The sequence below is a fragment of the Siphateles boraxobius genome, unplaced genomic scaffold (assembly GCF_051911475.1).
Source record: "Siphateles boraxobius isolate OS27281-9 unplaced genomic scaffold, OSU_SipBor_1 9, whole genome shotgun sequence".
Lineage (NCBI taxonomy): Eukaryota > Metazoa > Chordata > Actinopteri > Cypriniformes > Leuciscidae > Siphateles > Siphateles boraxobius.
In genome coordinates, this window is record NW_027509219.1 from 19,471,595 (window position 1) to 19,498,680 (window position 27,086).

General features: G+C 39.5%; 2 protein-coding genes across 4 annotated transcripts; both read left to right on the top strand.

Annotated features, from left to right (window-relative positions):
* The first annotated feature begins 1,204 nt into the window (after positions 1–1,204).
* On the top strand, positions 1,205–3,950 carry LOC143732861 (uncharacterized). Of its 2 annotated transcripts, none has more exons than XM_077224301.1 (6): positions 1,205–1,281; positions 1,720–2,052; positions 2,177–2,308; positions 2,755–2,859; positions 3,101–3,156; positions 3,343–3,950. In XM_077224301.1, the coding sequence occupies exons 1-6, from the start codon at positions 1,245–1,247 to the stop codon at positions 3,508–3,510; spliced, it is 831 nt and encodes a 276-aa protein (XP_077080416.1). In that variant the 5' UTR covers positions 1,205–1,244; the 3' UTR covers positions 3,511–3,950. The 2 variants fall into 2 exon arrangements, with proteins under 2 accessions (XP_077080416.1, XP_077080417.1); XM_077224302.1 differs by having other exon boundaries at positions 2,180–2,308.
* A 13,570-nt stretch (positions 3,951–17,520) lies between these two features.
* On the top strand, positions 17,521–26,466 carry rap1aa (RAP1A, member of RAS oncogene family a). 2 transcript variants are annotated; one of them, XM_077223348.1, is made up of 8 exons: positions 17,521–17,807; positions 19,580–19,644; positions 21,298–21,366; positions 21,477–21,533; positions 22,884–23,024; positions 24,491–24,634; positions 24,741–24,863; positions 25,454–26,466. In XM_077223348.1, exons 2-7 carry the CDS (start codon positions 19,588–19,590, stop codon positions 24,828–24,830), a joined length of 558 nt encoding a protein of 185 aa, XP_077079463.1. In that variant the 5' UTR covers positions 17,521–17,807; positions 19,580–19,587; the 3' UTR covers positions 24,831–24,863; positions 25,454–26,466. The 2 variants fall into 2 exon arrangements, with proteins under 2 accessions (XP_077079463.1, XP_077079464.1); XM_077223349.1 differs by lacking the exon at positions 17,521–17,807 and adding an exon at positions 18,262–18,282.
* The last annotated feature ends 620 nt before the right edge of the window (positions 26,467–27,086 follow it).

The following is a 27,086-nucleotide window of genomic DNA, read 5'->3' on the forward strand; positions in this document are numbered from 1 at the left end:
ATCGCTCCAGTAAATAAACAGAGCTATGTGGATTAATACATCCAGCTACACGACAACACTTGGGAGACATTCTCGTCAGTGCAGCAATGGTGGATGTGTACAACTCTCAACTCGCTGTGAACTCGATCAGGGCGGTTCTATGTTAGAACGGCAGTGTCTGTCAACACTCGTGGGCGTGGACTTTAGCGACGTCACAAAAGCCACATTCTGAAAACAGGTCGTTGGGCGATGCTGCTTATGATTTATGTGGATTTAAAAAAAAGGAGTGGGTGGATTTTTATCAATGCTGGGTGGTTGTGTACACACACTGCCATCACAAATTTATGTCCAAACACCATGCAAAAGTGAATTTTGCATTATAGGTCCCCTTTAAGTTCCACCCCTTACATACATTGCTCTGTAGTTAGCAGCCTCTCTTTTATTCATGAGGGAAAAGGATGTCAAAGTGTGAAAACTGCCAACATGAACTCAGATCATCACATTATCTTATTTTGGTTGTTCAATGTGCAATTAAATGCAATTAAAGCTTGATGTTTAAGATTATTTGGTCAATAAAGAAGACGTCTAACTTGTCTGTAGCAGGCTACTACATTATCATTTAATATAACTGGTGCAGTTCATGGATCCCAGTGCAGAACAGACAGAAGATGAATGTGAAGACTAATATTTTTCAAAGTAGTTCATTCCTTTTTAGGAGAAAATATTAAAGACATGTTATATATTGTGGAGGATGTTTTAGTGCAAAAAATAGGTAAGAAAAATGAGCTCAAAAGAATAGCCTATGTATAGTTTATAGCAGAACAATTAATTGACTTAAAATGAGGCATTTTTTCTTAAAATATTAGTAATGGAAGCAAAAAAATTTGTAATATTAAACGCTGAAATACTTCTGTCTTCTGTCTTTTTTTTTTTTTGTGCCTTTCACGGTCTTTGTTAACAACACTAAGCTTGCATGATCAAATGTACTTGCCAGAAAAATATGCCGGATTTACCTCATATTGTGACATAATCTCGATAATCACAATCTCCCTCACTGGGGTCCTTCTGTATGTGCGAGCAGGCATGTGTCTATAAATCCGGCCCTGGTCCTACTGTTAAACTTTCATTGGTTTGTTCTTTTGTAGGTCTCTCTCTCTCTCTCTCTCTCTCTGATAGAGCAGACAAGTGAGAAAAAGGAAGCAGATTATAATGTAGTGTTATGTTGTGATTATATCTTGCTTGAAGAGGATGATAAGTAAGGGAGAATGAAAACCCATCTAAAGATTCTGTCTCTTTTCATAGGTAAATACTTTTTTCCTGCTTGATGTATAATCATTAATTTTGTATTAGTCGTGTGCATGTTAAAAGAGGAAATACATGAATTTAGTGTCCTTTTAAGTAAAATATACCAATGATCCGAAATTTGACTAAGGTGTTTTACAAACAAAAGTTCTGTAGTAAATCCACATTTCATTGCTAGTTACATTATTCCAGGGTTCAATACTCTTGCCTGAATTGACAATTCAGAATGATTTCAAGATTGGTTTCTTTTTTAGAGATGCTTACATTGACATCTGATTGTAGGTTATCAATGTAGATATAAATGTGAGTGAATTTAAAGTTAAATTGAACTGGTTCAGCTATAGTTGCCTGATGACCCTCTGTATATTTTTGTACAAAAGGATTGTGTAAAAATGTTTCAGTTTAACAAAGAGACTGACGTCATGAAGTTTTCTCTAGTTTTGACCAGCGTTCTGGTGAAGTCTGGAGATGTTTTTGAGGGAACAGTGGGTGAAAAGGTGGAGATCAGATGTCCATATTTAGATGGTTACATATATTCACCCAAGTACCTTTGCCGTGATCCCTGTGAATCAAAGCATGTTTTGATTAAAAGTGCAAAGACTGATCAGGTCGTCTCTGATGGAAGATACTCTTTGATTGATACTGCGAGTGGAAGGTCCTTTACTGTAACCATCAGTGATCTCAGACTCAAAGACTCCGGTGTTTATTACTGTGGAATTGATAAATGGTTCAGAGACACATTGAAGAAACTTCATCTGTCTGTCCGTCAAGGTGGGTTTTTATGCAAACAGTTTGTGAATATAATATATACATTTGTCTTCCTATTGAAATAATTTCACATATAGCTTTACACATTTTTTATTAAATTCCTCTATGGGGTCTGTTTTATTTTCAGCAGTTCCTGTGAACAGACCTTCACACACCTCTGAAAAGACAACTACAGCTACATCTACATGGACAACAACATCAACACTCACCTCAACAGTTGTTACATCCAGTCCGGAAACTAATGATACATTTTACAACAGTAGTTTGATTATTTATTATTTAAGAAAAACATACTCGATTTAGTCTGGTTGGGCCTGCTTTTGAAAAACATTTATATTTAAAATTAAATTTAGTATTTTACACTTTCACCTTCATTGTTCTTCAAATGAGAGATTCTGCCTCTTTTTTGTAAATCTGTGATTCTCTGTTTCTCTCTCTCTCTCTCTCTCTCTCTCTCTCTCTCTCTCTCTCTCTCTCTCTCTCTCTCTCTCTCTCTCTCTCTCTCTCAGATAACTCTTCTTATGAGCAGTTCTCATCAACAGTCCAGTCAAAGGCAGAATCGTTTTGTATGAATTTCTTTGTGTAACTTGGTGTTCATGCCAGATTTTTTAATAATGACTGTCCTAACATGTTAACAGTTAGCTTGATAATAACATGCTGCAGCAAACTTAATAATAACATTTTGTCTTCCTCTTTGTATTTCAGTCAGCGTGGCTGTGGTGTGTGCAGGTATTCTGGTGCTGCTGGTATTTGGGGTTCTTGTGGCTTTAGTGTTTCTCTGTAGGAAAAGATCACACTCAACGACCAGATGTAAGACCACACACACATAAAGACTTTTCAAATGGCACATAAAGACTTTTTTTCAAAAGACTGATTCAAATGCCCAAAAGTGATAAAAAAAGCCCCATGCATTGTTTTAGAAATCATATAGGCCTAGAGAACTGGTGTGGCTGCTGGGTATTTAGAAATGCTATCATCATTTATTTTGTTTAGATCACTAATGCACTTTAAGTCACTTTCAATGGGTTCTACACCATCATGTTGTTTTTAGGTTTGAACGAGGCTGTTCCTGAAAATTCAGTTCAAGATTCACCAAATCTCAACCAGGTATGGGAACATCTGCTCTTATTTTATCCTAAAGCACTAATATCTGATTACAAACCATACTAACCCAACAAAATACAATTGCACAGCATTGTAAAAATTTAAATTAGTTAAATCAGATTATGCTAAACATGTTGAATTTACACATTTTTTGTTTGTTTGTTGTATGTGTACCCCTATATCTCTTAGACTGTAGATTATATCCATCATATCTACGATGAAATGGTGACCGAGAACAGCCTGGCTGGTCCAGCTAGAGATGCCAATTTTTCTGTAATATATTCCACTGTGCATCACTGTAGTCCTGCACCTCAGGAGGATGTGAACGATTTGTATTCACTCATCACACACCACTGAGGATAAATTATTTGATCAATCTCATTCTCTCTAAAAGAAGCCTCATACCTGAAACCTTGTTGATGTGAAATTATGCATGTGGTAAACTTGCTAAAACAGGCATGTCTGCCTGCAAACATCCTGCTGTGGACATGTGTGTCAGGTTATGACATTGAACTGAGCTGCCGTGTTAAATTAATAGTGTGCATTTCATGTGTAAATAACAGCTTTAGCTTTCGTGATGTAAATACAAAGTTGCATTTAAAAAAAAACATATTGCTTGTCTATTTGTTTAATAGTCTATTGAATTAGTTGAGGAGATCAAATTGTATGACCAATTATGAAATCCACAGTGAATTCATTTTTTTTCTTACACCTTTGTGTGTCTTTGTGTCTCCTTGTGACTTTTTAGACCGATGGTGTGTATTATTATTGTGAGACTTTATTTTGCCCCATGTCTCTTATATTAAAGCTTGTTTAATCTATATCTATCTCATATTTTTTCTGATAATAACAAGTCAATCACAGAGTCACAGAATATAAAATAGCTGAAAGAATGGCTTTATGCAAAATCACAGTCAAGATCTGTGTGATAAAACCTTGTATGGCATTTATGGCTTTGACACAGAAAGGTTGTTTAATGAAGCACAAAGGGGTGAGTAATACAACTTAAAGGTTAATGTGATATAGCACTGATGTAAATTGAAGTTTCTCAAGGCAACACAAAAGTGCATTATTTCTGTTTATAAAGTAGTTAAGAGTAGCCCACCACCTGATTAGGAATAATAAACCATAAAATGTCACTACAAAAGTTTAACTAAACTATGGTGATGTGATATCAGCAGAGTACATTTTTTTTAAGTTATGTGGTGTAAAAAATGTGTTGGGTTGAGTGTTAAATTTGCTTGAATACAAGTGCATCCTGAAATACCCTAGGTGTTGCATTGAGGCTGTTTCACATCACAAATTTCATCTCCACAAGGCACTGCAATTAATCTAAGGTGCCAGACACACCCACAGACCCACACCCCCCCCCCCCCCCCCCCCACACACACACACACACACACACACACACACACACACACACCTTATTGATTTGTGTTGATTTCAAATGTGTATGTTCAAATGTGTATGTGTAATATTTAAAAATATATATTGTTTTGCATATATTTGAAAAATGAACATAAAATAAAAATTTCTGTACAAATTTGCAGTCTTTTGTACTTGCTGTCCCTCTCTCTTCCTTCTTAACAACATATGGTTTGCTTCTTTTTTGATTGTTTAATTTGTAGTTTTACTGCTTACCAGTCATTGCTTTATCCATTTGTAGGAAGTCTCTCTCTCTTATGCCTGGCTCACACTACAGGAGTTTTAAAATCCTAACCGATTTTGAAATCTGGTTGCACCACACACTTAAGGAGAATCTTTGCAGATTTTCTTACCTCAAATCTTAAACATGCTCACACTACAAGATTTGAAAATCGCGGCGCATCACACACTACACAATGTTAATAAGATTATCGTGCCAGAGGAAGCGCCTTGATATGATTCCACCATGACCACGTGATCTCACGCAACAGATGGGAAGCGGAAAAGTGGATGTAAACAAAATAGGCTATCTGTCCTTCATATCAAGTCATAATCGTGCAAAGGTTGCCTTGACCAAGGAAAGCAAACTCTTTAAAAAAAAATCATTCTTTTAACATTTAAGGATATTTCTAATGAATGGTGTCAGCTCTGGTCAATACAATGACTCAATGCCATTGATCTCTATGAAGTGACGCATCAGCTTCAGCGTTACCCATGCGCCGGATTGCTGCTCAGCTGAGCCTTATAAAGTGGAGCTCAAAGTTAAAATTAAATATTAAAATAATTAACAGCTTGTTTCATTACACCTTAGAATGAATCTGAATTTTTTTACATTTCCGTTGAATGAACAGTTTTAATGACTCCCTCAAAGGCATGCGCCTTGCCGCCACCTAGTGTCGTAAAAGTGTAACTGCACACTGAGTGACAGCCTGTCTATAACACGCAGAGACGAGCAATGATACTGGTGAAATATCAGCAGAAAGCCTCTCGTTAGGTGAGATTCGATGATCGGAACTAACTGTTGTATAACAATCTAACAAGCTTATTGTCAGGTTTATGTTCTGTTATTATATTATGTGGATCCTTATTTTGACATCTTCTGTTTACTCCACTTTTTTTAGTTTCGGTTTCATTACTGAACATGTAACTTTACTAGTCCTCGTGCCTGCTGATGTTACAGGCCCCACGCGGAAGGCTCAGTATACAGATAAGACAGTTCTGCAAAATAACAGGAAAAATGGATGAGACAGGAGCCACCGTGTCACGTCGCACCAAATCCTCAGCAGATGTGAGGGCGCACGCGCACACAGCTCCTATGTGAGAGTCCTCCTTTCCGTTTTCATAATAAAAGTCCCAGTTTTTCACAACAACAGACTATATTCTCACATTACCTGTAATGATTTACTTTCAAGTCCCATATTCCTTACAATTCACATAAGTAACAATAAACTTTCTTAATGTATAACAACTTTACACAAAATGTGCACATACTTTGGGGTGTCACATCCTCTCTGACAAAATGAAATAGGCTCCAGTTACAAAAACTCAGTTCAATACTCTTTTTCTTTTTTTTTTCTTCTTTTTTTTCTTTTTTTTCAACATGTATATAACTCAATATACTAACATTGCAGATGTGAAAGGTGTGAATGTGGTTATATCAGTGTAAGGTGTAATCTGGAATGAATGTGGTACTGTATAAGGTGGTGCCCACACAGGTAAGTATGGTAGTGTATAAGCTGTTACACTGTCAAGTGTGGTCAGAGGTTGTATTGAGGGTTGACCCAGTGTCTCGTACGTGAACATGCTCTTCGGTTTTCTTTCTCGAGCAGATCGTCTTAGCATAACTGGGTCTTCGTCTGCTGGATAGTCCCTTGTATCACTCATCCGAAGACTCTCGATCTCACCATCTTCTTCACTCCTTGGTAAGGATATGGAGAAGTGAACAGGTTCATCCAGTGATTGACTACTGCCTTGGATATCTCCCCTCTGTGGTGACATTTGTATTTGATCTTGCTCTTCTCTTGCAGGTGCTGGTGGAGCCACTCCAACCACAGAATTTTTCTGACTCGGTTCTGGACTCGACAGGTAAGTACCCCCTTGTCTAGGCTCAGTCCAACTCGAAGGAATCCTCAGCCAATACCCTCCAGGGTCTTCCTCATCCGAATCAGTCTCTTCCCCTCCATGGTAAGTAAGCTCCTTACTCTGTATCTCTCTGTCCTTTTGTCTGTTTTGCTTCTGCTTCCCAGGTTTCCCAGGATCCGGAGGCTCAACAGGTAAGTCATTTACCAACAACAGCAGGTTTCGATGTAGAGTGCGTGTTCCCTTCGTACCTCCATTCTCGGGTCTCACCTTATACACCGGGTTGTCAGCCACTTGTTCTTCGACCACATAGATGGCTTTCTCCCAGTATGTTCTGAGTTTTCCCGGGCCTCCACGCTCTCTCAGGTTTCTTACTAGTACCCTGTCCCCGGGTCTTAGCACTACTCCTTTGACTCTGAGGTCGTACTGAGCTTTGCCTCGTGCACTTGCCTGTTTGCTGTTCTCACTTGCGATTTGGTACGCCTCTGCCATCCTTTTAGCCCACTGTTCGGCGAATCCTCTGGGCGTTTGCCCTTCATCATCTTCAACCAATCCGAATATTAAGTCGATGGGGAGGCGAGGATGTCGTCCATACAGCAGGTAGAATGGAGAGTATCCTGTTGACTCATGACGAGTGCAGTTATAGGCATGCACCATCTGGGGTAGGTGATCTTTCCACTTTGCCTTTTCTTTCTCCGCCATCGTTCGGAGCATTTGTAAGAGCGTCCGGTTGAATCTCTCAGCCGGGTTCCCTTGAGGATGATAAGGAGATGTCCTCGAGTGACGTACCCCAGCCAGTTGTCGGAGATTTCGGAACAGCTCATTTTCGAACTCTCTGCCCTGATCATGATGCAACTTCCCTGGGTAACCAAACCGAGGGATGTAATCATTAAACAACCGCTCCGCCGCTGTTCTTCCTGACTTGTTTCTCGTCGGGTAGGCTTGAGCGAATCGTGTGAAATGGTCTATGACCACTAGTATATACTCATACCCTCCCTGGCTCTGCTCCAGGTGCAGGTAGTCGATACAAACCAGTTCCATTGGCGAGCTAGAAGTTATACTCCCCATTGGTGCTCGGACATGAGTCACTGGTTTTTTTGCTTTGATGCATGGACACTTTTTTGTGATGTACTCCTCAACTTCTCTCTTCATATGTGGCCAGTAGAACCTCTCCCTCATTAGGTGTATTACTCTTTCTTGGCCGACATGTCCCATCCTATCATGTAAGTACTCTAGGGCAAGTTGTCTGTATTTGGTTGGCAGCACAAGCTGTTTCCTTCCAGTCACGTGTCTGTACAGGCACCCATCTTCCAACGACAGCTTGCTCCACTCTCGTAAGAGTTTCCTAGCTGGACCCATCACCTGTTTTCTCCTGTCTTTGTCCGGCACCTCATCTGTCTCTTTCATCTCCATTACCCCGGATATCACTGGATCATCCCTTTGAGCTTTAGCAATTTCGACCTTGCTTACAGACAGCAGCAGCTGGGCAGGGAATAATCGATCTGGATCTTCATGAGTCATTCCGATTGCTGCAACCCAAGCCACATCCTTCTTCCTGGCAGCATGAGTTCCATCCCAAACCGCTCGTACCACTTCTGGCGACAGGTCTTCTGTGCATCCTGTGACATATTTCTCCATGTCAAGGGGGAGGCGTGACAGTGTGTCGGCATCTATGTTCGCTTTGCCAGGTCGATGTTTGATATCAAAATGAAAATCTGACAGTTCTCCCACCCAACGATGGCCTACTGAATTCAATTTTGCAGTGCTCATAACATAAGTTAGGGGATTATTGTCGGTGTAAATGGTAAAGTGAGGGGCGTAAAACAAATAGTCTCTGAACTTCTCACATACCGCCCACTTTAATGCAAGAAACTCCAGCTTCCCGCTATGCAATCGGTAATTCCGTTCAGCTGGAGACAGGGTCCTGGAACCAAATGCAATGACCCGCAACCTTCCATCCTGGTGCTGATAAAGGATAGCCCCGAGGCCCCTTTCTGATGCATCAGTGTGTAGCACGAATGGGAGATTGAAGTCCGGGTACGCCAAGACAGGAGGATTTACCAGCATGTCGATCAGCAGGTCGAGTGTTTTCTTGTGCTCACTGGTCCATTCTACTGGCGTTCGAGAGGGCATCTGGGGACCCTTTTTCTTCCTTTGACTGTACTGACGTGTTGTTACTCCTGGCTGAGTCTGAAGTAGTTCATAAATTGGTTTTGCCACACGTGAAAAATCTTGTATGTAAGGGCGATAGTATCCAAGGAAACCAAGGAGTTTACGTACCTCCCCTACTGTCTGTGGTTGATTTCTCTTGAGCGACACCACTGCTTCGAGATCGCGAGGATCTATTCTTACTCCTTTGGCCGATACCAAGCGACCTACGTACCGGACTTCCTGGCGGAAGAGTTCACACTTCTCAGGGCGAAGTTTTACTCCATGGCGTCTAATAGTCTGGAGGACTTTTCGAATTACTCCCACATGTTCTTCAAATGACCGGGCATAACACAACACATCGTCCAGGTATGGAGCGCAGCACTCATCTCTGAGATCATCCAGCATCTCCTCCATACTACGCTGGAATGCTGCCGGTGCATTTGACAGACCGAATGGAATCCTCACCCACTCGTATAACCCCCACGGAGTGATAAAAGCAGTCATGTGCCTAGAACCCTCGGCTATGAAACCTTGATGGTACGCTTTTCCCTGGTCGAGGATGCTAAACCAAGAATACCCCCCCAGGGTATCAATCAAGTCTTGAATCCTCGGCAAAGGGTGTCTGTCCGGTACTGTCTTCTTATTGAGGAGCCGATAATCTACACATAAGCGCAGTGAACCATCCTTCTTACGAACGCAAACTACTGGAGCGGAGTAAGGGGATTTTGATTTCACTATCCACCCTTTTGCTAGAAGGTCTTGGATATAGTCCTTGACTTCTTTGAACAAAGGCTTAGGTATGGAGGAATAGACACGTTGAACTGGTATGTCATCTTTGAGGTTGATAGACATTTGGAGGTTAGGGATGCAGCCAAAATCGTTCCCGTCCCGGGCAAAGGATGCAGACTCCTCATATAGCATTTGCTTAACCACTGTTTGCTGATCCTCGCTCAGATGACTGAGATCGACAGTTGGGTGCCACAATGTTGAGCTTTCCTCCACCACAGCCACAGATGCCCCTTGAATCCTCCCACTGGCTTTTGTCTCTCTGGGCTTATCTGCTTCCAACACAGTTTCAACAGGATGGACGTACCCTAGGATCGTGTTGCGAGGTAGAGTGATGTCATATGTGAAGTGGTTGCCGATAGGGACAGCTACGTATGAGCTTCCTGAGTTCTGGACTTCCAGAAGGCCTTCACCTATATCTAGCCGCTCCAATTGCACATTATCATCATCTGGCTCAAACAGGGCTACTGTGCCCGACTGGACCATTTTGGGTGGTAATCTGCACTTAACCCACGCCACCTGTCCTGCCGGTATCAGAACACCGTCTTGGTTTATTTTCAGAACGTCCCCACTGTTCGCAATGTTCGGGAGTTTGTACAAAACTAACTAGAGTCTGAGCTTGATCACTTGATACTGCTATTGCACTGGAGAGCAATGAAACTAAGGTAGGAACTAACCGCTCTGGTTGGCCCTGAATCAGCTCTTCCACCACATTGAAACCGAGCAGCGGCCTCTCGACTGCGATGTGGCTCACGAGAAAAGGAACATTAATTGAAAGGTCGGGGTTGTCGTTCCCTTGCAAGTTGACAGTAATGACAGCCCACCCATCAAAGGGTATTAGATCTCCATTGACAGCATACACTTCTAACTTCTCAGTCATACCCATGAGCTCCACCAGAGGCCTTACTTCTACAGTGGGTAAGTATTTGTCTTTCCAGGTCCGATCGATTATGCTGACTTGAGCCCCGGTATCAAGCAAGGCAGTCACCGCGAGGCCATTTAGGTTACACTGAGTCAACGCTTTCTTCCCTATCAATTTAACAATATTGTCTTCCTTGGTTCCAGAGGACGATGGACTGTTAACACCCTGATACATCGCTTTGTCACTGAGAGTTTGGTTGTTACAGCAGGGAGATGTTTTTTCAGGTTTACGCTTCACAGAGTCCAGTTGTGTCCCTAACTTGGGTTCCTCCGGACTTTGGGACCTCTGGGGTTCGGTCACTGTTCGTCCTTTAACAGTGCCCGTTGCCCGTTTCCCTGCGGCCTTTGCTTTCGAAGACATCCTCGAGCACGGTGCCCCTCTTCACCGCAGAGAAAACAATGAGTGCAGCCCTGTTGTCCGGTTTCGACACATCTGGGGCAACCCCGGAGTCTAGCCCCTTGCTGTGGAGAGTGACCTCTTGCAAAACATTGACAGGTGTGTTCAAGTTGCGGCTTCAGCGTTGACTGTCGCATGGAGTCGACCATGCTGGTGAGTGCATCAATGCGAGCAGTAAGTTGCATTATTGAATCACTTTTACTTTTCTGACCAGGTGCCTCTTTCACTCCTCTGTCAAGCTCACTTTCAAGTTGAGCACAGTTTGCAGTGCTTGACTTGGAACGAGATGTCGAACCCAACCTTCGCGCTCGCTCGTGCTCATCATTAGTGATTTTCATCACATTTCTCACGATTGCTTCATCTGTGATACTGTGGTCAGCCAGCAGAGGTTTGAGCTCACTCCTGACATCCTTATACTTGTGCCCCAAGCCCTGATATATAGTATGCAGGAATACATCCTGGATTGTGGCTGGGCCGTATCTCACATCCGTATTAGACTGTTTGATCGCAAAGAGTATTTTCTGCTTAAGGCCTATCACCCTGTACAGGAACTGTTGAGGTGTCTCGGTCTCCATCTGTTTAGCACACATTAGTTCCTGAAATAACTCTGTGCTACTTTTGTCTCCTAAGTGTGACTGAAGGAACTTCTTAAGCTCTTCCACTGTCATATCTTCTTTATTCATAATCATTTCTTTGAAGTTACCTGGTTTAATTACACGCAGTATTCCCCTGATCAATTCAGCTTCACTGAAATTCTCTTTAACTCCATCGTCAATTTGTCGGCACACACTGGCATATGTGATGTCAGATGCATAGTCACCTATTTGTCCCCCTTGTATCTTAAATTCACGCCGTTGTAGGTAAGAGAGGTCTCGTAGAGAGACTAATTTCTCAGTGCTCCCCTGTGAGGTACGTTCAACATGATTACTATTTAACGGCGTCTCGCTGTTGGGTATCACAGATGTGTTGGGGTTAGAATGTGGTGTAAGATACTGAAGGAGTTTCCTGCTCAGCTCTTCGAAATCTGAATGCATGACAGGAGGGTTGGTGCTAGGATCTGTGTCTAACCCTCTAGTTTTCCCCAGGTCAGTTACAGTGTGAGGTGATTCTAAATGTACAGTGTCTGTAGTGATCATGTGGCCTGTAGAGGTGCGTGTATATGAAGTGGGTGTAGGATATACATTAACATCAACATTACTCTCAACCTCACCATGATGATAAGACACTGGAGCACCATGCTCTTGTACAACAGCCTCCACTGTCCCTTGCAAAACCAAAAGTTCAGTCATACCTCTGTCCTCCGATTCTAACAGGTTGGTGCTGTACATGAAAGCATTGATGTATTCAAGACAGCCCTCTTGATCTTCCACGTCAAGTTCAGAGAAGTCCCTTTCTGGTACTGGACTGATGCTTTTGGCGACTTGAAACAGTTCAACAGCGGACAGGTTGAGCAGCCTTTTCCTGATGTCCCACACCAGGCTCTTGCGTACCCGATCAGCCATGATGACCTCTTTTCCACAGCCCCTCGAGCCCCTCTCGCAGTCACCAGCTCTATGGACCCCTCTTCTCCCTGACGTCCCCTTGTCTATTGGATCACCGCATCAGTGTCCACCCTCTGTTGGTCCACAGGATCAGGTTCCAATGATCGACTTCCCTGGACATCAGGAGTCGATCCCGGACGAGCCCCCACAAATCTGTTACAGGCCCCACGCGGAAGGCTCAGTATACAGATAAGACAGTTCTGCAAAATAACAGGAAAAATGGATGAGACAGGAGTCACGTCGCACCAAATCCTCAGCAGATGTGAGGGCGCACGCGCACACAGCTCCTATGTGAGAGTCCTCCTTTCCGTTTTCATAATAAAAGTCCCAGTTTTTCACAACAACAGACTATATTCTCACATTACCTGTAATGATTTACTTTCAAGTCCCATATTCCTTACAATTCACATAAGTAACAATAAACTTGCTTAATGTATAACAACTTTACACAAAATGTGCACATACTTTGGGGTGTCACACTGACAACAGCGTAACACTTATTTATTTAACAATAAATAAATAAATGAAGATAATAACGCATATCACGCAGTTGTCACTCAAAATTACCTCAATGGAAATTCCATAACGTTAACGTTGTTTCTTATTGGATATTGTGACAGTACTGACGTAATCACAATCTTGCTCATCCCGATAAATATCAAACATGTTTGATATGATCGGGGTGAGCCCGATTTGTGTGAGAGCAGATCGGGAGGTGCAAGATTCGATCTGTGAACGCCTCACATTACCAGATAATCTGCGCCGAACATCGGAACCGATCGAGGTCCTCAACAAGATATTTTCTCCGATTCTCGGAAGGGGGAAATCGGGCATAAATCGGCCTAAAACTCCTGTAGTGTGAACCAGGCATTAGGGTGGGGCATCTTTTAAATTAATCTGCAGTTGCACTGTGAGAAACTGGAAGCAGATTTTACACCTAGTTTATTGTTTGTTTTAATTGTTAATAGTTAATAGTTTATTTATAAATCCTAAAGTTGTTTTGAGGTGGATATGAAATTATGGAGAATGAAATCTCTCATGGAGATTCTGTGTCTTTTCGTAGGTAATGTTCCTTTCTTTACATTTTCCATCCATTTCCTGTTTGATAGCCATACCAATCATGCATAATATTTTTTTTGTGTGATAACAATATGATATTTAGAGATTGATTTGGTGAATTTGACATTGAATTCATTATTATAAAACACATAATGTAACTGAGTTTGAAGTTATTTTGAGAGCTTTGTGTTTAGTTATCTGTTTTTATGTTGTTGAAATTTTAATGGGTCAAAGTTTACAAAGTATAATTTCTCTGCAGGTCTCTGTTTAACTCAACTGAAAATGTTAACTGTTTTCTCTAGTTTTCAGTGGTGTGTCGAAGTCTGGAGATGTTTTTGAGGGAACAGTGGGTGAAAAGGTGGAGATCAGATGTCCATATTTAGATGGTTACATATATTCACCCAAGTTCCTTTGCCGTGATCCCTGTGAATCAAAGCATGTTTTGATTAAAAGTGCAAAGACTGATCAGGTCGTCTCTGATGGAAGATACTCTTTGATTGATACTGCGAGTGGAAGGTCCTTTACTGTAACCATCAGTGATCTCAGACTCAAAGACTCTGGTGTTTATTACTGTGGAATTGATAAATGGTTCAGAGACACATTGAAGAAACTTCATCTGTCTGTCCGTCAAGGTGGGTTTTTATGCAAACAGTTTGTGAATATAATATATTAATTTGTCTTCCTATTAAAATAATTTCACATAGCTTTCCAAAATGTTTATTAAATTCCTCTTTTTTGTTGTTGTCTGTTCTATTTTCAGCAGTTCCTGTGAACAGATCTTCACACACCTCTGAAAAAACAACTACAACTACATCTACACGGACAACAACATCAACACTCACCTCTACAGGTAAAAGTTAATCCAGTCAGCAAAAAAAAATATTTTTTAATATTGACATTTCATGTAAAATCACTAGTATTGTAATTTGAAAAAATTATTTTCTATTTGATTAATTTTGAGTTTTAAAAAGAGTAGTTTGTTCTTAAGGTGAGACATACAGGCAAAAAAAAAAAAAACAGTTTTTTCATGCATCTGTCAATTTGGAGATTTGGGGATTTTTGGCTTTTTATAAAGTGTTTTTTTTAGACTAGTGGAAAGAAAACATCCCAAACACACCTTTAAGTATATATTTTATAGCACGTTGTCTATTTGCTTCTGTAGATTTCAATTACAGTAAATATATTTAAAGGCCATTTTCTCAAAATGAGTTTTTTGCTTAGAAATCTCCACTTCATTATCACTTACGTACCCCAAACTTTACAGTTATATTCCTATCTATATTCTGAAGGGTTTTTTTTTTTTACAGAGGGGTTTGTTCATATATAATGTTCATATATAATTTGGCTGATTTTATACAACATTTTATTCCTGGTAATGGTGAAATTGTATTATTTTCCGGCTGTTGACAGTATTTTTTTTAATTATTGGGTGATAAAAAGAGATAGCCAATCCCCTTTTAAAGGTGCAGTGTGTGATTTTTAGCGGCATCTAGTATTGAGGTTACGAATTGCAACCAACAAAAGTTACGGTGGCCGACAGGAAAATATGTCATCGTCTGAGACTGCAGAGAGTAGCCAGTTCAACAATGAGGTTTCTTTACAAGGATAAATTAAGAAATTATGTTTACTTAATTATTCAGTTAAACTATATGTTATTGCGAATATTATTGTTTCTTGTTCATCATTATGTCAGTGTTTTATTTACTGAACTAAGCTTGCACGAAGAGCAACATAGTAACTAAACGTGTTTGTCCGTTTAGGGCTATGTAGAAACATGTTGGCACATTTCAATGTAAGGGAACCTGCGGTGTATGTAGATAGAAACTGCTCATGAGGTAATACAAATATAACGGTTCATTAAGTAAGGTCTCTATACACCACTGAAAACTTATTTTTCAAGGTAGTGACGAAACGCGCTCTGTAACGCTGTTTGTTCGCTGTCGGCTACGGTAGAAACATGATGACACAATATGTCGACCTCCATAGAATGGGTTGCCCGCGGTTATGGAGATATAAATGTCTCATTCTAAGGTAATAAAAAATAACGGTTCATTATGTAAGGTCTTTATACACCACTGAAAACAGATATGGATCTTATATTGCATTTCTGTCAATAGATCCTCAGAAATATTACACAATGCACCTTTAAAATGTCAAAAAAAAATAAACAAGAATTTTGAACCTGGCTTTATCCAATGTTCAGATTTGTGTTCTAGAAATGTATGCAAATTGGTGCATATTTAATTAGATAATGCCTAGTTTGCATATTTAAACATAACATTTCAGAAAACTTGTAATAGAAAAAAGTTTGCAATTCTTAATGTTATCAATCAACTGGGGAAGTATGGTGATATCTATCCCAATATTTTACCCTATATTCACCTGGGGTTGCCTTAAATAAAAACAATTGGACTCTATTTACAAGCAGTACTGTGATTTTGTCTGTTCACAGAACCAGTCCAGTCCGGTACCCGCACTGTAACAGTACTGTTATCACCAACAGTCCCATCATCAGGTTCCCCTCCTATAATCAACAGCTCTGGTAACTCTGTACCAGCTGTACGAATTCTTACAATAACAGTAATTTATTGGTAATTTGTTATTTGGTAATGTATTTATATTTTGTCCTCCTTACACTAGCTTACTGGTCACAGCACACAAGAAATACTGTAGTAATTATACAATCTTGTTCTTATTATTCCTGTAGACGTGACTGCGGTTTGTGCAGGTGTTTTGTCATTCCTCGTTTTCTGGATTCTTGTGGCTTTAGTGTTTATCTACAGGAAAACATCAGATGCAAAGCTCAGATGTACGATCACAAGCACTTTAAGACTTCAACTGCACCAATGTAATAATAATAGTAGAAAGTTGATAGTAATGAAAAACTTTAGAGAAAATTAATTTAAATAACCTCAAGCATTAATATGCCACATTTATGATGCTTCCAAACTTAAATCAATAATTCAATAAAGTCAATAATTAAATCTAACATTATTTGTATTATTCACATGTCGATGCTTTAAAACCTCACACTATTGAAAATATATTTCAAGATCCAGCAGAATTCAACCAGGTATGGAAACCTCTCTTTTGCGCAACAAAACAAATTTATCTGATTGATTTATTAAAAGAAAACAGAAATGAAAAATGATCAGCATTGCACTCATGAGTACATTTGAGTTATTGCTTTGAAAGTCTTAAAAGTTTTGAATATACACTCACTATAGAATCTTTCCTGTATATGGACTCCTGTTGTTCTCTTTTTTTCTCTGCCAGACTGTGGACGATGTCTGTTACCTCTGTGAAGAAACAATAGTGGTGTATATTTAGGATAATCCACCTAAAGGATACAGTTCTTCCTTATTATATTCAACTGTACATTACTGTGATGACTCAAGAACAGTTTCATTCTGAAATGTTACATTGAATATTTACTATTCTCCATGTTTGGTCCTAGTTAATCTCAAGCAGCAGCATCTTCATCACTTTTCGCTTTTTATCTGTATAACATCATTTCTGTAATCATTTCAGTAAAAAAATCAAAAAGTATATTGTCTGCAGTTTAATTTTAGCCATTTGTAAGTATGAAGACCAGGCCTTATGAACGGTACTTCACCATTTCCTGGTTGGCACATCAGTCGCTCTGCTGTTTAGTTTTGACCTTGTTTGCAGAGCATTTGTTGTGCATGTGGTCAAGGATGGAACATTTTGCAAATGTGCATACATATGCAAACCAAATAAGCAACTATCCCTTGACTTTGAATGGAAGTTACTCTGTTAGACTGTGTGGTTACTCATAGCCTAATTTAGTATGTATAAATGTTATAGCCCATGTTGAATATTAAGAGCACTGAGTCGACAGTTTGGTGATTCCAGGAACCTTGATTCCATGATTAGCAAGTGGGATTTTTGATGACTTATTACAGTCCAGGTTCTTCTGCTTTACTGGTCACAGTTTTGAGCTCATAGGAAAGACTCTTAATATTGTCTGATTTCCCCGCCCCGCGCATGCTCAGTAAAATTTTATCTCATATAAAACACTTCAAGGTTCCAAACCTTTTGACCACTACATGTCTATGCAGTTGACTTTATAGAGATTGCACTCACTCACAAAGTAATTTGTATCAGATTAAGTACCTTTCATTAACGCTGCCTGTCTCCTTAACCCATTCGTGGCTGTATCAGGTCAGCATTCCGCGCGCTGCAGTGACGTTTCATCCGCGGGCGTGACGGGAGTCTGTCTGTGATTGCGCGACAGTGTTATCCTGTGCATGCTACTCGAGCTGTGGGACACGGTGAGTGAACTGTTAACGAACCCCGAAACACCGCGACCCGGCACGTACAGTTGCTTACTAGTACTGTTCAGCGAGCCCTGGGTTTTACAAGAAAGTAGCTGAACGAAACCTCGCGTAACTACTATGCTAACGTGCTAGCGTGGGCTAATGAGGCTCAGGCCGGGTAACTGAGCAGAATCAACCCGCACAGCAGCGCCGCTGCCTTGTGGAATTCATAGGAAACAGCGCTGCGTTAACAGGCCGCGGTCTTTCTTGCGAGCAGACGAAAACACACACACACACACACACACACACACACCTGTCCGCCTGTTAACGGTGAAATATTCAATCTCTACAGCTTATATGTTACTACTATGTGCTTGTTAACTAGTTAAACTCTGTGAGTTTTGATGCACATATGAACTCCTAGTGTAGGCTAACGTATACACTGTTATACAGTCTTCATTCGTCAAGTGAGCAAAATGACATTACAGCTGTTAGTGTAAAGGAATGTTTCATGCAGTCTATAGTCCTACAGCTATAGAAGAGCTGCATTCTGTGACATGTTAAGATCACAAAACAGTCCTGGTGACACTATAATTGTATTCAGTTGTCGAGTGGAGACATTGTGCATAGGTTATTCCACATTTACACCTGTTTCAGTTCTATCTGTATATTTATTTGAATTAATCTATTTTTAATGTTATAGGAACTTAGTCAGGTCAAACTAGTAGAATATGCAATCTCATATCTTGTTTATGCCTTTTTATTGCTATAGTGATTCACTTTGAGTGGAGTGACTGGAAGAGATGTGGATATTTTTGAATTCACACACAGGGCTTTTCTTTATTTAGATTTTTTTTTTTTTAAGTTATTCACAACCAATGAAAAAATTGGGTTCTCTTTAAGTGTACTGTCTCAAAAGACAATACACAAACAAACCACCATGGTAATTTATCAACTGCCAGTAACTGATTTGCTTATTTACAGGGTGGGATAGCAGTGATGACAAACTAGTGAAAGGTTATACGATGAGACCTGCTTTCCTGTTTGTTCATATGACATTCGGCATTTAGCCTCTTTTTGTAGATGTAATTGCTTCAGGCTGAATGAAATGGTGCATTTGCCTAGCATCAGTTGAATCTGCATGCAGTAGATAAGCTGTTTGTTTGGTCAGTTGGATGCATATCCATCTGTGATTATAGTGGAATTTCAAGTGATATCTGAATGATCTCAAATAGCCCTTTAAAACATTTGCTGGGAATGTGCACGACTGTAGTGATGGTGCTTTAAAGGAAATTAATTTAAAATTGCAATATATCAAAGAGTGTTTTACATAGCAAACTGCATAACTAAAGCATGCTAATTAAAGTTGGCATAAAAAGAAGTTGAGATCAAGATTGTGATGTATATCTGCTAATCGGCTTCTCAAACAAGAAAAATTGTAGGGCATGGTTGGGTGGCAGGTTGATAGGGAGGGATGATTGTTGGATTGTTGTGAAGACCTGGGAAATTTAATGAGGGAAACTTAATGTTTTTGATTAATTTATGACAGCACATTCATTTTTTATTTATTTATCTTTGCGCCTAAAACGTGTTGTGTACTGTAAAATTTTACAACAATCTAGAAAAAGGGGATGATAATGGTTTGGCAGTAAATAGAGTTAATGTTTATTCATGTGGTAGCCCAAAATCTGTAACCACGTCAGAAAACCAAAAGCCTTTTGATTGCTTCAAACTGTCATTGCACTGATAAGTGATTTGAGTGTGTGTGCTGTGATTTAATCCTACAGGCCTCAGCATGCGTGAATATAAGCTTGTCGTCCTGGGCTCTGGAGGTGTTGGGAAGTCTGCATTGGTAAGTTCAGGATTATTTAAGTGTACACATAATTGTTGTATTATAAATGGGTATTTAATACAGTTTATAACTGTATTTGTTGTGGGTTTTTTAATCTAGTCAATAGTAGAGCCGGCCGATATGGGTTTTGGGGGGCTGATACGATATTATGAAGTAAAAAAAGCCTGATAACGATATATCGGCCGATATCATGTATGTGTATGTAATACAGTAGCAATATTATTTATGTGTATATTATAGTACAGATTATATGTGTGTATATATATATATATATATAACACATTTTTGCAATGATCACTCAAATGTTGTGATCAAACACTTGTGTGACAAAGATGTGTAATGGAGGCAGGGTGAATGATAGAATGAGAATGATACATTTGAGCTAAGGGTGCTCCGATTGATCGGTCGCCGATCATAATCAGACGATAATTGCTTTGGGATGTGTGATCGGTGGTCTCTATAAAGGCTCATCCAGAAAAGCCGATCAGATGACGCAAAACTTGTGAGACAATTTTTTACGCGCTGGTAAAAATGGCTTCCTCGGTCTGGTGTGTGAAAAAGACCATTCATTAGCAATCTGCAATGTGTGTACCATGCCGCTGCCCGCTTGTCAAACCGTGCAGTCTCTCTGCTCAACCCGTAAATAAATGCATCGGGGCTAAATGCCAAAGTAATAATACCATAATGAAAACATGTTAAATTACATAAGTACAATACTTTTACTTAAATAATATTTTAAATAAGTAGTCTGCAAAATGTACTAAATGTGAAACTACTCATTATGCAAAATGGCCCTACATAAAGTGTTATAATTATAAATTATTGGAATACTGCTTGATGTTTCAATGTAGTATTAAAGGCAGAATGGGCTTTAAAACTGTCTCTACACCGGACGTGGACGTTGTTGCTCGCTTCGCAACAGCTGTTTACCCTGGACGCGGCAAAGCGCCCGTTACAAAGCAGAACGAGGCATCAGTTTACTGTCGGAGATTTGTCGCCCGTGTCGCGCCGCACCCAGTGTGAACAACATCACTGATTATAATGGGTTTAACTGTCTTTTGTCACATCGTGCCGCTCGCATCCGTTGTCTTGTTCAGGCAGCAGCAGACAAGCAGTCTTAAAGGTAAGTTGCTAACTAGTTAGCAGTGCGGTGGAGACTGTTGAATGGTGATTTAACGCAACGTTGTCGCCAGATGAGACACTATTAAGTAAATAAACAATGTCCTTTTACTCTCACAATGAGCTTATCATACTCGTTTGCTACATTAGCTAGCTAGCCATGTTTCATACCTTGTCAGTGGAAGCTAATGTGTGCGCTAATCTTACACCGTGTCTAAAGAGACCTCATTACTGAAGTGAAAGGGTTGGCTGGTGTCACCCACAGTGACCTGGGTCGCCAGTAGCAAACAATGGAGCGCGACTCTGCTGGACAAACTACGTAGTTACATACTTTACAAGCATTTTATCCGCGTTATATGTTCTGTAAAAAAAAAAGAGTTCATATCGGCGCATATCTGCATCATATACGCTGATACATATATATCTGCGACAGTCTCATATCGGCCGATAATATTGGCAGACAGATATATCGACCGGGCTCTAGTCAATAGTATTTATTTGGATTGAATGAGATTCTGGTCTTTTCTCACACAGACAGTCCAGTTTGTGCAGGGAATATTTGTTGAAAAATATGACCCCACAATAGAAGACTCGTATAGAAAGGTAAGTAAACCTTTTTGGTATGGCTGAAGTGGTATAGCTGAGCTAATACTGTATATAGGAATATACTTTAATACAGTACTTGACACCCTTTTCTTTTTTTTTTCTTTTAGCAAGTTGAGGTTGATGGGCAGCAATGTATGCTAGAGATCCTGGATACTGCAGGCACAGTGAGTTCAATATGATGCATGAACTGTTCCTGCCAATTAGTTAATTAGGCTATGTTCAGACTGTCAGTCCAAATCCGATTTTTGTGCATATCCGATTGAAATCCAATCAGATTTAGCAAGTGTGAATGGCAAAAAATCACAAGAAGCTATTTTTACAAATCCGGACCCTTTCAAGCTACATTCATATGTGGTTTGAAACCTATTCAAAATGCATTTCTGCGCATTCTTCAATCTTTTTCATTCTGACTGCTCTGATTGGATTTAGTGTGGTTTGTGACTCTCACGCCACTTAAAGCAGAAAATGTCAGACGTTGATATAGGAAACATGCTGAAAGTCGCTGCAGACTAGGTTGTGTTGTTGCACAACAGTGCAACAAAAAAAGTGCCAGATGAGCAGAATATGACAATATAACATGTTTTGAAAATGGCAGAGACGACAGCATGGAATAAAGTCGCTCATTCCAGGATCCTACGTTTCTGCCGCTGCCTCAGAAGACACAGTATTCCAGCACTACGGCTACACATTTTCATGTTGTAAATAGGACAACATCTGTATTGCAAACCCATCCATGTTGCTGTGGTTGGCGTATACCTACCAACGAAACTTCATTATCATAGAAACCAATGCAGATATTACGGAAAATGAAAAAGCGGCACTGACACAAATCGGATCCGAATAGTTGCGATGTACAGTGTGGACAGTTAATAATTTTAGATCAGATTCCAATCGGATACACAAAAATCGGATTTGGACTGACAGTGTGAACGTAGCCTTAGGCCGTGTGTCCACCAAAGCGTTTTTTTACGCAGCTGGCGTAAAATTCCAATTGTTTTCAATGGGAGCGCCGCGTTTTTTAAACGCCATGAGCGTGTATTTAACGCTCAAGCGCTGAGCGCCCGGCGTTTCTTACTGGTCGCCGAGAGTTGAAAAATGTTCAACTTTGGGTAAAACGCTGCGCTCATCACTGTCACTTTTTACACAGCCGTCCAATCACAGTGGAGGAGAGGCAGGACAAATACCACATGACCAACTGTCACAACATTCTTTCTGTACAACGACGTCAACCAGCAGAGCTAACCGAACAAAATGGATGAAAACATTTTTTTTAGTATGAAACAAAATTATCTGCGAAATCAGTTACAAGTAAACTGTGCTGTGGATATTCTGTATCATAGCAACGAATCGTCTCAACTGAAAAAACGCAGCGCTGCCAAAACGCTCTCAAGCGCCCACAGCTAGGCGTTTTCAGCAGAGCGTCCAGCGTTTTCAGCCGGCTAAAAACGCTTTGGTGGACACACGGCCTTAGTCTTCCATGCGAACTCAATAGATTATTGATTATTTGCCTACAGGAGCAGTTCACAGCGATGAGGGACCTGTACATGAAGAATGGCCAGGGTTTTGCTCTGGTTTACTCCATCACAGCACAGTCCACCTTCAATGACCTACAGGACCTACGGGAGCAGATTTTGAGGGTGAAGGACACAGAGGATGTGAGTCACATTATAATAAATTATTATTATTTGGGGTGCATTCTCAGCAAATCATAGTGATTTTTAATATATGTCATCTTTATTTTGTAAAAACAATAATAAATAAAACATGAACCTGACAGCCCAGCTAATGTCAGGCATAGCAAGTATTAACCAGCAAAGGCAAAACAAAGAAAGTACAAAACTATTTTAGTTTTACTGAGACCACAAGAGCTTAGAGACACATGAAATTTGCAGAAGTTGCCTTCACAGTTTGGCACACTACGCTATTTTACCACTTCACCCACGTTCTGTATTTAAAGCTCTTTGCTTTGTATGGGTTTTCCATGCTTGCACAATTTTGGTTCTTTATGCAAATTACATTAACAAATTAAGCATGCATATACACTACCGTTGAAAATTTTAAAGTTAGGAAGATTTTAAAAAATTTCTATTTTTGAAAGAAATCTCTTGTGCTCACCAAGGCTTCATTTACTTGATCAAAAATACAGTAAAAAACTTAATATTGTGAAATATTACAATTTTAAAAAGTGGTTTTCAATATTTTAAATGGAAAGTAGGCAACTCTAGCCATTTCTTCGCTGATTTTCAATTTTGTTTTCGCATGTTTTCTCAACGAGCTCCCCCTACAGCTGTGGGGCGTATATTTTACAACAGTGTCGTAAAAAAACTCACTTGCCGCAGCCTCCTCCCCCTTTCTACCTTTGCTCATGTGCATTTGTTATTATCGGAGTCGGCCAAATTTATCATGTGGAGCTATGTCTACCGAGGTGGGTAATACATAATACACAGTATCATAGAACATTGACGAATTGCCGTAAAGCAGATCGTGATTCTCGCTCCTTCTCGTTTCTCACGAGACTTCCTATTTCCAATTTACGTTAGTCCCCATGTTGCAAGGTTGGTTTTCAGCCTGGGAACGCCGGGGGGGTGTGGGGAAAGTCAGCATTTTCAACAGAAAAGGTTATTTAATCTTCGAAACGATTTCTAAACAGTTTTATTAAGTTGAAATAGTTGCCTAGTTCTAATTCTTGATATGCCAAATCTGAATTTTCACATGTATCCCATGATCTTTCAGAAATAATTCTAATATGCTGATTGATTATTATAATTTTTGAAAACAGTTGTGCTGCTTAATATTTTTTTGTGGAACCGTGATACAATTTTTATGATTCTTGGATGAATAGAAAGTTCAAAAGAACATTTAAATTTGATATGCTATTGCTGATAAAAAAGTATTAATTTCTTAAAACAAAACATTTGAACAGTTTTGTATCTATTAATTCATGTACCATGAGTACTGCTGTACATGGGGAATGTTTTGTGCCTTCATATAAGACATTGATGTTTTCTGTCCATGCTATTTTAAAATCAATTAATCAACTGTCAGTGAGTGTGATTTCTGCTAAACCATATTCAAACGCATTATACACACTCATCGGATGTCTCTCTCTATTTGTGTCTAGGTGCCGATGACCTTGGTTGGAAATAAGTGCGATTTAGAGGATGAGAGGGTGGTCGGGAAAGAGCAGGGTCAGAATCTTGCTCGTCAATGGAGTAATTGTGCCTTTCTAGAATCTTCTGCCAAATCAAAGATCAATGTCAACGAGGTGAGACACAGTTCACCGCACTTTATCTAGAGCAAGATTAAAAAACATTTGTACCAAGAAGTACACAAAGCCAGTTCTCTAAAAGTCTTTTTTGTGTGTATATCAGATCTTTTATGACCTGGTAAGACAGATAAACAGAAAGACACCGGTGGAGAAGAAGAGAGCGAAAAAGAAGTCAAACTGCATCCTGCTGTAACACAACTGCATCACTGCAGCAGCTCTGAGCCAGGTAGTTGATCAGAAATTCATTAGGAATTTGTGCATGTACCATTAAGTACTCTACATCCATGATAAAAATGATTTATCTGTTGAAATTGAATATTTAATTGTACATACTAATTTATCCTGTTTTTACATTCAGATTTCATTTGCTGTCATTTAATGCTCAAACAGTAATAATTTAACATTGTAAAATGTAATCTTTAACAAATCTCAAACATCCATTTTTCATACTGTGCATTAAAACACTGTAATGCCTAAATTCAATTGTAGCCTTTTAACTGATTGTTTTTCAGTGCTTTACTTTAACGTCACTTAAATAAAATGGTATAGAATTATAATATTGATCTCTCATCGGGTGTGCGGACATCCAATGACCCTCCTGATGAAAAAACAATTACATGTGGACTGCCGAAGTATACTTTGGGCTTCATGGTGTTTATTGCACCATTAAAAAAATAGCACTTCCTGCTGGAGTTCAAACATTTCTGCATTTGGTGCAGACTTGTATCTATTCTTATGCTGAACGTTTACCAGCTTGCTGAAGGGGTTAGTTGAGGCGGATGTCATGATTTTTTTCTTCTTCTCTTTCTTTTTCAGATTGCCGAAATGAAGAACTGTTGCCCAGCTGGCCAACATTGCAGTTCCTCTCCACATTTATTGGCCAAACAATCAATAAGGCAGAACACCACAGACTCCTCAACTAAAACACAGACTTGACAGAAAAAGAGGGATGCAGCCTCTGCCTTTTCTTCCAGAACAGTCTTGAAAATCTCCCCCCCATCCCCCCCCGCCCCCCTTGCTGTTTGGTTACTGTTTTTTTTTGTTTTTTTTCTGAAAAAGATATTCCACAATGAGGATCTGTGTCTGGAGCAAAATCTCTGTGATGTTGCAAAGGGGGGTTAGACAGTCTGGAAGAGGGTTCAGGACTTTCTTAATGGCTACATAAAGAAAGGGGACATTTCAAAACATGTTCATGTTTATAAAACGGTCAGAAATGTTTTTTTCCCCATCATGTTTGGACTATCAATAACCATTTGTACAGAGAAGAAGCTGTGTCCTTCATTCATCAAAACATTTTTCATGAGTGACTCATTTCTTTACATCTTGAAAATTGTGGAACATTAAAAAAGTAATTTTTTTCTTTAGGGTGGTAATTTGAAATTTGGATCTGTCTATCTTGAAGATAAAGATATATAGTAGCCACTGCATTTTTTTCACAATCAAAATTACATTAATTATCCAGCTTTTAAAGATACATTTTTTAGTATATTCCCTTTATTTTCTTCTTTTGCGGTAGGCTGTAGCTCAGTCTGGGATAAATATCAACCGTTTTGTGCCTGAGCAGGAGAAGAATAAAATCAGATCTATAATGCAGAGATTACTTCTCCACCGATAACCGCTAAACCAATAATTAATAGTCAGTCCTTGACACTTCATTTGCCAATTAGATCAGTCTTGATTTGTCAAAAAAAATATTTCTTTGTTCTACTCCATGGTTTAGTTGAACATTTCAAGCAAAGTGTCTGGCTGGCTTTTGATTTGTTTTTAAAGTAATGTGTGCTTTGATTTCTTTTTTTGACATTGATTTAAATAAATGTATTTCATATTGATGTGGTGTTTTATGTACATTTATAGATTGCCATTCCTCACCAAAATAGACCATTGCAGAGATACTTTTCAGTGTGGCTCACTTTATGTACTGTAGATAAAGATACATCAATAAGCCATGGAAACAATTCCACTTATCTTACACTTTTATAAAAGAATCTTACAAATAGGGAATGCAATAAGTGAATTTATATTTGCTGCACTGCAAAACATATATACCACCGGTTTCACAGACAAGACGTAAGCCTAGTCCCAGACTAAAATGCATGTTTGAGCTGTTTTAACTGAAAGCAACTTGCACTAGCATATCTTAAAATATTTCAGTGTCAGTGTTTTATCTCAAGATGTACACCAGTAATGCTTTTTTTCTAAGTAATATTTATAAAAGCTAGGGTCCTAATTGAGCTAAGGCCTAATCCTGGCCTAAGTCCTGTCTGTGAAACCAGGCCAACATGTTGTATTAAATGCAGTAAAACAGCACAAGTGTTTCTTAATTCATAGAGTAATGTGAAGAAAAAAGTCATGACAAAGGCAGATGTTCCATCTAAGACTTCATGGAATTCACTTGTACAGGAACTTGATTTTTATTTTTCATTTATTTAAAAAACAGCTTCCCATATCA

Coding starts and splice junctions, on each gene's coding strand:
- LOC143732861 (XM_077224301.1), top strand. CDS start 1,245: ATGAAAACCCATCTAAAGATTCTGTCTCTTTTCATAG. Junction 2,309..2,754: donor TAATGATACATTTTACAACA/GTAGTTTGATTA, acceptor TTTGTATTTCAG/TCAGCGTGGCTGTGGTGTGT. Junction 3,157..3,342: donor ATTCACCAAATCTCAACCAG/GTATGGGAACAT, acceptor TATATCTCTTAG/ACTGTAGATTATATCCATCA.
- rap1aa (XM_077223348.1), top strand. CDS start 19,588: ATGCGTGAATATAAGCTTGTCGTCCTGGGCTCTGGAGGTGTTGGGAAG. Junction 19,645..21,297: donor GTGTTGGGAAGTCTGCATTG/GTAAGTTCAGGA, acceptor TTTCTCACACAG/ACAGTCCAGTTTGTGCAGGG. Junction 21,534..22,883: donor TCCTGGATACTGCAGGCACA/GTGAGTTCAATA, acceptor ATTTGCCTACAG/GAGCAGTTCACAGCGATGAG.